The sequence below is a fragment of the Pimephales promelas genome, chromosome 5 (genome assembly GCF_988280905.1).
Source record: "Pimephales promelas chromosome 5, fPimPro1.hap1.1, whole genome shotgun sequence".
Classification (NCBI taxonomy): domain Eukaryota; kingdom Metazoa; phylum Chordata; class Actinopteri; order Cypriniformes; family Leuciscidae; genus Pimephales; species Pimephales promelas.
Window position 1 is genome coordinate 19,206,240 of NC_142773.1, and position 10,287 is coordinate 19,216,526.

Consider the following 10,287-nt stretch of genomic DNA (forward strand, 5'->3'; position numbering starts at 1 on the left):
ACGCAAGGAAAGCAAGGAAAGGAAACGAGGATGCACAAATAAGAAATGAGAAGCACCCATAGGCTAGATATCTCGTCCGCGCTGCTGGCCAATGGAGGTCGACGTCAGCACCTGGCGGCCATCTTGTCACAGGTAGCTCGCTCACTGGTAACATTGGTGCATGTACTTTTTAAATCACCGTAACTTGCATAATTTTCTACCGATTTTCAAACGGTCTGGTTTGTTATAAACGGCAGAGATGTAGTTATGATACTGCATATGAATAATTAGTGTATAAATAAATAATCATCCAGAATTATAGCCACGTTAATAACGTTTAAGAAACCAAACCGTTTGTATATCCGTCAAGATTTCAACAAGATAAGAGTATTTTTTACATCAGATAACACAGAGCCCGCCACAAAGCCTGTCTGTGACAAGATGGCCGCCGGTGATGACGATAAATACTCCGCCGTGAGACATCTCTTTATGTAGATGGTTCTAACACCAGCGCCAGGACCGGAAGTGAGGGGCGGAGCTTACGTTCTAAACCGAGTAGGGGAGAGCGGGGCACAACCTAACGCATTTTGGTTTTGATCAATTAATTTAAAAATAATTAGGTTAGATTAATGTTTTTTACACAAGCAACATGCACATCTCTGCTACAAATTAACTCCTAAAGAGCCCCTATCATAGCATTTGAAATGTTCCTATTTTTGTTTTAGGAGTTCCCAAAAACAGTTTAACATGCATGCTAGGATAAAAAACACTTTATTTGTCTTATAATATGCATTTACTTTTAACTGATTTGCTCACTGACTCCCAATGATTCGTACAACGACTCATTTTTCCAAACCCCTCCTTTGCGTGACGCTAATCGGCGGTGATTGATCAGATGACAGACCCAGTCAGTTATTGTTTGTTAGCATAACGTATAAACATATTGATAAAGCACTGCAGTACTACAAGACACTCTATTCTTTATGACAACTCCAAAAACAGCAACAAACATTTCACATATTTAAAAAAAAATTGACATTGGAGACCTAGAAGCTGCGCTGAGCGTAACTTACACACACACATACGCACACACATACTTATTGTGCTTTCCCTCCTCTCGCCCGACGCTACAAAACCGTTCAAAACCCATAAAAGCAACAATTATTAATAATACTTACAGGTTGTGATTCATAGGAGGAAGCTGATCCATATACACTGGGTAAGTAAGTTACTGAGCCCTCCTTCAGGAACAACCGCTTGCGAATCCCCATTTGAATTAATTTATGTTTTTGAACGATTAATTAAAATGATGAGAACACAATCGGGCTGTACTGTTGTGGTATCGTTGCAAATATGAACTCTAACCACCGATTCTTCACATGCTCGTCCCTGGTAAATGAAAACAAAGTGGCTGAACTATCTTTGCATTGTAGAACGCAGCGTCTTCTCGACATGATGCTATTATGAAGTATTTGAATGTGTAGACTTCAAGTTTACACTTCCGTCTGCGCGCGCAGTAACTGGGCGCGGCCAGTATGTCTCTACGTCACGATGTAACAGCTAATGACTCGTTTCAAAAACAATTCATTTCATAGACTCAGAGTCGACTCTCACTTTTAAAAGACAGTAACTTTATATACGGTGCACTTTCAGATATAAATCTTTGCAGGATGTTTTCATTCCCTAAGAGATATATTCCACACCATATGAACATCATACGTCATTTTCAAAAATCCATGATATGGGCTCTTTAAAGTTTTTTTCTAGGACCCACCATTTTCGTACAGTTGCACTGAAAGTGACAGAAGTGCAAATGTTACAACTTACCTCATATGCGGGTTTAATTGTAACAGACAGAGGGGTTAGTTGTAATATATATATATATATATATATATATATATATATATATATATATATATTAGGGCTGTGCAAAAGTTAATTGCAATTAATCGCATCCAAAATAAAAGTCTGTGTTTACATAGTATATTTGTGTGTGCTGTATATAATTATTTTGTATATATAAATACACACACATGCATGTATATGTTTAAGAAAATGTGTTATTCCTATATAAAATATTTATATTTATATAATATAGATTATGTATTTATATATATATACAGAATTTAAGCGCAAATAATTCTTAAATATATACATTCATGCATAGGTATTTATATATACAAAATAATTATATACAGCCCACTCAAATATATTATGTAAACACAGACTTTTATTTTGGATGCGATTAATCGCAATTAACTTTTGCACAGCCCTAATATATATATATATATATATATATATATATATATATATATATATATATATATATATATATATTCTCACCGGCCCTTAAAATGGATAAAATATGCTCATATTTTCGTTATGCTTTCATTATTTCGTTCATACAGACTATAAGGAATTATTCAGCTGAAAATAGCCTATGATCTTGAGAGTATACGTCATTAAAGGGACAATGTGTAGGAATTTCTCCCATCTAGTGGTGAAAATGTATTTCGCATTCAAACTAATTTTGCTCTCCAGCGCCTCTTTTTCAAATGCACATTGCATCTACGGTAGCCATTATTTACCAAAAATCTAATAGCACTTCGTTGAGTGTTCTTTTGGGTTAACGGGTTTGTTTTATTCAAACAAACAGCAACTTGACACAACGAACAAACGAATGTTATGAATTAGTACTATTATAATTAGTATGAATTACTGACTGTGAAAAACATGAACTATTGTAATAAGTAGGTATGCCTTCTTTATTCGTTATATTTTCTGAAGTACTTGCATTGTTAGATATCATCAACTTTGAAATATAAATGTTCATCTGTCTCTAAAATAAAGTACACAACCAAACAATGAAAAAAAGCTTGCAATTCAGAGTGTAACATTGACTTACCTGTCGAGAAGAAAACAGGACTTCAGCGTCCTCCTGCATTAGCTCTATCCACCTGGAAAAATCTATCCCGACATTAACTAGTGTTTTTTATTAGAGCCATTTTTATTGAGCCATTATTAGCAGAACTTCACCTGCTGTTAGCATTCCATTGACTCCCATTCATTTTGGCGTCACTTTGACAGCGAATTACTTTACATCTGAGGCGTACAAAGACTCCATTTGTCCATTATTTATTTCTAAAGAAACGCGACAATGTATAAAAGGCTCCTTACCTTGTATCTTACCTTATGGCCCCATAAAAGCCATTTTGTAAAAATAGGCTAATGATTGCGTCATAACGTATAGACTCTCAGTCGCACAGTACAGAAATTACCGTATAGACAGGAATAGAAGCTCACAGGCAATCGGGGGGACGTGGAGGCATACAGTCCAATAAAGTCGAGGGAGAAGCCCATAGAGAGTCATAAAGTTGATCCTGCTGCTAGCTCATGGACAGCTAATACTCACTCTCTCCGTCTCCGTGAGATTCGGAAGGGAATTCACTCGGCACAGCTACTAGAAGACTTACAGGTTGCTCACGTGACAGGCTCAGTTTGTGCTTGCGCAGTACGCCTGGCTGTCAGCTTTTAACAGGCTTCAATTTTTATTTATTATAAAGATATTAAATTCTTCGTTTACGAGGATAAGTCAGATAATTGGCAGAGGTATTTGTACACCATTGAGGATATATTTATGATTAAAAATATTGATTTTAAATAATAAAATACACAAAAAAGTACACATTGTCCCTTTAATGCGTATCATGTCATGTAATGCATCGCTGCGGGAAAATTGTTGTCACTCACGAGAGTAACTTGTTGATTGTTACTGCATTGCCTTGACTTCTGCTCCCGTATTGACTAATGATGGTTCTAAAATGAATGACCATTCAGTTGTGTCTAATATTTATCTAATATTCTAATATTATAATATCTCTAACAATCTAATATTTTCACTGTTAAATTGAATCAATCAAGATCAAGAAACTGTCTTTGACCCACTATATTAGTGCTTAACGCGTGTAATCTGTTATTGGTAAGTAGCTACTTTTAAATCAATATAAAAACCACACATTCCTTGCAGACTCGTAAGAGTATTATTGTCTTTCTCATATCAGCTATGGTGTGCATAAAGGGACATCCTGTATTGTATTAATTCACTTTGTTCTTCTGTCACTTAAACAAAAAAATGTAAAACATTGAAAACACACTTTTTTCATTCAAAGAAGTTTACTTTGTTGAGTAACATGGATTCAGTAAAACTAACAAGAGTTAAAGTTCAGTAAGATCAGTATGACCATTCTGAGCATAGCAACATATAATGCACAGTATTCTTTGGATTTGAAATGTAGTATCTAAGCTTTTAAAACACATGCTAAGGTTTTTGTAAAATGTTTTTTTAATGGAGCATAACATTTTTTTAATTCTTAATGGTTTTTTTTCTCTGCATTTTTCGTATACCCTCATTTTCGGCCAGGTGGCTTCATGTCTTTCTTCACTTTGGGCACAGGTGGCTTCTTCATTTTGGGTGCAGGGGGCTTCTTTACTTTGGGTACAGGTGGCTTCTTCATTTTGGGTGCAGGGGGCTTCTTTACTTTGGGTACAGGGGGCTTCTTCTCTTTCTTGGGTGCAGGAGGCTTCTTCACTTTGGGTGCAGGGGGCTTCTTTATTTTGGGTACAGGGGGCTTCTGCTCTTTCGGTAGAGGGGGCTTCTTCTCTTTCTTGGGAGCAGGGGACTTCATTACTTTGGGTACAGGAGGCTTCTTCTCTTTTGGTACAGAGGGCTTCTTCTCTTTCTTGGGTGCAGGAGGCTTCTTCATTTTGGGTGCAGGTGGCTTCTTTACTTTGGGTACAGGGGGCTTCTGCTCTTTCGGTAGAGGGGGCTTCTTCTCTTTTTTGGGAGCAGGGGACTTCATTACTTTGGGTACAAGAGGCTTCTTCTCTTTTGGTACAGGGGACTTCTTTTTCTTGGGTGCCGGTGGCTTATATTCCAAAATGTTGATGTTATTTTCCATGTAATAAGGTCTTTCTAGCATCAGTAACAAAACACAAATATGATATTTAAGTAGTGTCCACACATAAATTACATCACAATTGTATGTATATACACACACACACACAAAGTTGGCACATTTTGTAATATATAAAAGTGTATAAAAATCTCAGTGTGGCGGGCAGGACGAGGTCGAGGGCCATGGGAGGATGGTGCGAGGCTGGTGGCGTGATTACCTGCACGACACACTGGTCTCGAATCTCTCACGGAGGAGCCTAGAGAGAGGAACAGGCCTGATTTTATGTCTATATCTTTGTTAGTTTGTTTTGTAGCCAGCAGTCATCCATCCGCGAGGGGCTGCTGGCTTATACTTTTTTTTATTTTTTTAATTTATTTATTAAATTATTTAAATGTTCGCTTCAAATGTTCCTTCTCATAACATCTGAACCTCGTTAAACTCAGTCTTTACAACAAATATGGGCCATCATGGCTTGCCACTTTGTGCCAAATTACCATTTGCAGTTTGCCGCTTCATCAAAAAATGCATCTTGAATCTCTGTTATGCAAGGAGAAAGCTATATCTGTTCTGAGGAGAGATGCTGCCAAGTGAACCAGAGCTCATCTCAGATGCTCAAAAACAGTGGAAATGTGCTGCGGTCAGATGAGTCCACATTTCAGCTTGTTTTTTGGGAAAAATTGCTCTCAGTCCCAAAGACGTATAAGGGACCAACCAGAATTTCGTCAGTGACAGGTGCAAAAGAGAAAGTTGGTCATAGCATGGGGGTGCATCAGTGCAAACTCCACATGGGTGACTTTCATTTTAAGATATCATTAATGTGAAGGCATATTTTGGGATTGAGAGACAATTCCAGGCCTCATTCTGCACATGCTATAACAGTGTTTTTTTGTTTTTTACACTAGACTCATGGGCGGCGCTAGGGAAGGGCTAGCAGGTGCTTCAGCACCCCCAAGAAAGACCAAAGCACCCCGATAGCACCCCCAATATATCTCGTTATTTCGACACCATATCTCGTTATTTCGACATATGCTGGGACATTCTAATCTGTATTAAAGGGTACATATCATGCTTTTAAATCATTCATTTTTACATATAAATCATACCGTTGTGGTCTATATAAAACATAACTGCAATGCTTGGGTCTGAATTCCTCATTATTATAGCTCCACAAGCCCCTTTACTACCCCTTTTCTGATGTGCGTCTTTGAGCGACCCGTTTCAAAGCGGCCCCTTTAAATAAAAAGGAGATGCGTCACACCCCGCCCGCTCTCCAGGTCGATGAGTTCACGGTCAGTTCAACTCCCCACGTTCGGCCATTATTGTAGTTTGATTAGAGATATACGATTATATACGATACCTTCAAAGAACATTTTTATTCACACGTTAATAAAATGTCAACAACAGAAGACTTGTCCATCAAGCCTTACATATTCGAGCCAGAGCGAGCGAGTTGATAAAGACGACGACGAACCTGCAGAAAAACCTCTTCATGTATTGGTATGTGAGTTAACTGTTTTGTGTTATTAGTGAAAGTCGACTATTTCTCTTGTTAAAACAAGCACACTGACAAGATAAATGACTACGGTCTAATCTTACCACAAAAAAAAATCTGTGTTGATAATATGATACGTTTAGAAAAGCATCAGAAAACAACGCAGCTAAATGACCATTGATGAAACTCAAGAACAATAATAACGTTATTGTAACGTTACTTCAAAATAAAAACAAAGAAAGACACAGGTACTGCTAAACCATGACCACCATGTGTTTTAAGAAAGTAAACTACTTTATTTTTATTAACGATATTTACAGCTTATCGAAATGCTCTGTTCGTCGTCTCCAAAGATAGAAGGAATTTACCTCTCATTCAGACGAAAGTCAATCGGCAAACCCTTCTTTATACTGGCAGAGGTTGTTGAAGTGGGAATCCTTGAAGTGCTTCAGGTCACTAACGTACATCCAACAACCGAACATTTTGACTTGCCCTCTTGTACTTTAACTTCTGCATCACTGAGCTTAGACTACAAAATCGGAGCGAGGAATAATAATGTCGGATTGCTCGAAGTGTTGGACCGGTAGTCAATGTCCTTATTTGGCAGTTCCACTGCAAATACGGTGACGCACTTGCTCAAAAAATGTCATAGACAAAAGAAAAATCTGAACAGGTTGAAAAATATGACCAAAACAGAATATAAAGATATAAACGAATCACCTGAAGAGAATAATTTCATCTTTTCTGTACTTATAAACACTCCAAATAGACAACAAAATGCATTTAAGTGCTAAAAAAGTGGATTTTGCATGATATGTCCCCTTTAAGCCAAGTGTTCTTATAATGGTTTTCTATGGGAGGAAAATGCTTAATGTGTATGGCTAATTAAACGTGTTGCGTTTATATTCTGGGTGGGCTCATCTGATTTTTTTTGTAGTATAACCTACTTTATTATGATTTTAGTATTATAATAATGATTAATAAATGCACACATAGGTATCCGTGAATTTGATAAATGTTGCAGATGTGTTTTATATGCACAAAAAAAATGCCTTTGTATGTGCAAAATTCAGAATTAAATGAATGTGTAGCAATTTGTACAAATGGAGATGGTGTTATAGCCATTAAATAAGCGCATTTAGTTTCATACAGTTTGTTCAAATATTATAATGTTTTTAATCGGGAGACATGAAGTGGATCAGACATGATTTTGACTCATTAGCCTACATTGTGTTTTGTAGAATGCCTTTCTTTAAAGTGAATTTCGTTTTGTATAAATTGTCTCTCTTTTTTTTTTTTTTAATTCAACCAATTGCCTGGATTTAAGAAATAAGAAGCAAATATATCTGACATTATAATCATGACATGGAGGCGCCAGCGCGGTCACTTGCATTGCATGTGAACTTGAGCACATCTCATCATAAATTAACCGAAATATGCCTCAGAAATGAGAAATGTATCTATAGAAAGCTTGCAATTAAATCTTTAAACGGAACAATTTCAAACAAAAAGAAATAGGCTACTGATTATGTTGCACACACACATGTCGAAATAACGAGATATTATGTTGAAATAACATTATAAATAATAAATCTTTAAATATGTTTGAATGTTGTGCTTATTCAATTTAGTAAACAGCTCCAATTTTTGTTGCACAGCTCCCCCTGTCAATAATCTAGTACCCCCTCAGAACCTGCATTAAAAATTATCTGGTGCCGACCCTCTACACACTTGACTTGCGTGCCTGCAGCCCAGTTCTGTCTCTTATTCAAAATGTATGGCCCATCACGAAAAAGAGTGTAGACCAACTGTCTTGTATCAGGTGAGATTGGGCAAAGATTCTACATGTCTGTTATTGTAGGGATATTGAATTTACATTTTCATGCCCCTAAACATTACACTGAACAGAACAAACTGTGACTGCTTTATATGACAGTCAGATTAGGACGGTCCATGCATGAAAACTGCCAGGGAATCCAATGCCGTCAGTCTGAAGGTCTGGGTACACAAGACTAAAACAAAATTTACTAGCAAACGATGCAAAATCCCAACTTACCAAAGACATATGTTGGTGCTGGTCTTTGTGCTGAGGTACTGGCATTAAAAATGGGGTTGCCTTGTTCATTACTCTCAATATTAGGTCCTGTGGCAAGAAGACACACAGACAGTTCTTAATAATGGCATCCTTACACATAAAAAATACTGTTAAGTACAGTTAAAAGTATATAAGCACATTAGGCTACACATATGTATTGTGAACAAAAATTATGAATACTGTTGGACAAGTATGAAAAACTGTCAAGTACGAATCATAAAATGTTCACAAATATCATAAATCATAAATGGAATGTCAAAATGTTTGCCTTGCTTTCTTGCCTGATAAAAAAATCAGATGTTTACATGGAATATTATGTAATATTATATATTATTGTTCATCGCTTTTTGCATTTGTCTGTCAGCCCGTCATGGTTGTAACACTCATTTTTAATGTGCAAAATAAAATATTAGACCTACATACAGACACATTTTATACTCTTGATTGCTTTCTAATATTTTTAAATGTATGCATATACACTAGGTTTTCTTAAAATATAATTTTCACAGTTGTGGCAGATAACTTCACCCGTTAACAGTCCCACTATCAGTACAGCATGGGATCGCAAATTATCACAATGTTGCATGTTTGCCTTACTGACTAGCAAAATAAACGTTTTTAAATGACAGCTCAATAATTACAACTAGCACAGTTTAATTTGTTATTCACAAATTATAACGAAGGATGAAAATGTCTATTCTACCAATAACAACAAGGTAAACTCACTTTTACATGGTACTGGTGATTCAGGATCAGCAAGTTTGCGTTTCCTTCTGACACCACCTGTTAAAAATCAACCACAACAGATAATAGATTACACATTTAGCTGAATATTGAGCTCATAAATCTCTTTCATAAATGACAATTGTTCTCTTACCCAGATCTTCAAAGAGTTGTGGTTGATGCTTTTCCAGTAAATCATAAAATGCCTTTTTGACTTTGTCGCCTCCAGATTTTAATGAATCAAACAGCATTCTCATTTTATCCTGGCTGGTTTTTTCTGCTTTTATCTCATCATATTTTTCTTTATGTAACATGTCATTACTTTTTAACTCATCTGCTATTGCCATCACAGAAGTGACCCTTTGAATAAGTTTCGCAGATTTAGCATCCACAAACTGTGCCTCTGGGGACAAATGAATAAAATGTATTACACTGCAACCTCGCTAACATGTAGCTAAACATGCAGTTTTTGTTTGTTTGTTGTCAGTGTCTTCAAAAAATAATTTATATAGGCTACAAATTTAGTTTTTTACGTAATAGATAGAGCCAATGTTACCTTTGCATGGCTCCTGCTGCTCTTCTTCGAGGTTCCTCTCGCTCATTTTTGTGGATAACCCCTGAATTCAAAAACAGAATTCAGATGATAATCTAGGGCTAGGCTATTGAAATATTTAAATTTGTAAACCTTCAAAGTTTCGTTGTTCCACGGAAATGAAGTGGGGTTTAGTCGAATAAAACGAAAGTGATGTGTTTCAGGTAAAAGACAATGTGATTGGTCAATGTAACTGAGCCGCAGTATGCGGATGTCTCTGCGGAACAAAAAAGGGCGTTTCCCAATTTTGGGGCGTTTTCCAACGTCGAAAAGTGTAGCTACTGGAGTAGTATGAAGCTGCAGACTCGGAGACCTGCATCTACAGTCCCCCTGCACCCAGAGTCCCGCATTCTCAGACCCCTCGTTTTTCGAGTCAGCGCCTACTATCAAATTGTATCAGATAAACAGAACCTAAGCCAAAACGTGACTAGGCTGTCTTCAATTTTATTTA

General features: G+C 36.7%; 1 protein-coding gene across 1 annotated transcript; it reads right to left on the minus strand.

Moving 5' to 3' along the window:
• Positions 1–4,385: 4,385 nt before the first annotated feature.
• On the minus strand, positions 4,386–9,846 carry LOC148981413 (uncharacterized). Its single transcript, XM_089131687.1, has 5 exons — positions 9,801–9,846; positions 9,399–9,647; positions 9,248–9,304; positions 8,483–8,569; positions 4,386–4,951 (listed from the first exon to the last, which is right to left on the minus strand). Exons 1-5 carry the CDS (start codon positions 9,844–9,846, stop codon positions 4,386–4,388), a joined length of 1,005 nt encoding a protein of 334 aa, XP_088987813.1.
• Between the last annotated feature and the right edge of the window lie 441 nt (positions 9,847–10,287).

Bases quoted from the DNA above. Each gene is read 5' to 3' on its own strand.
- LOC148981413 (XM_089131687.1), bottom strand. From the start codon at position 9,846: ATGAGCGAGAGGAACCTCGAAGAAGAGCAGCAGGAGCCATGCAAAG. The intron at 9,305-9,398 runs GTAAGAGAACAA...GATTTTTAACAG, and splicing joins ACAACTCTTTGAAGATCTGG to GTGGTGTCAGAAGGAAACGC. The intron at 8,570-9,247 runs GTGAGTTTACCT...TTCTTGCCACAG, and splicing joins ATCACCAGTACCATGTAAAA to GACCTAATATTGAGAGTAAT.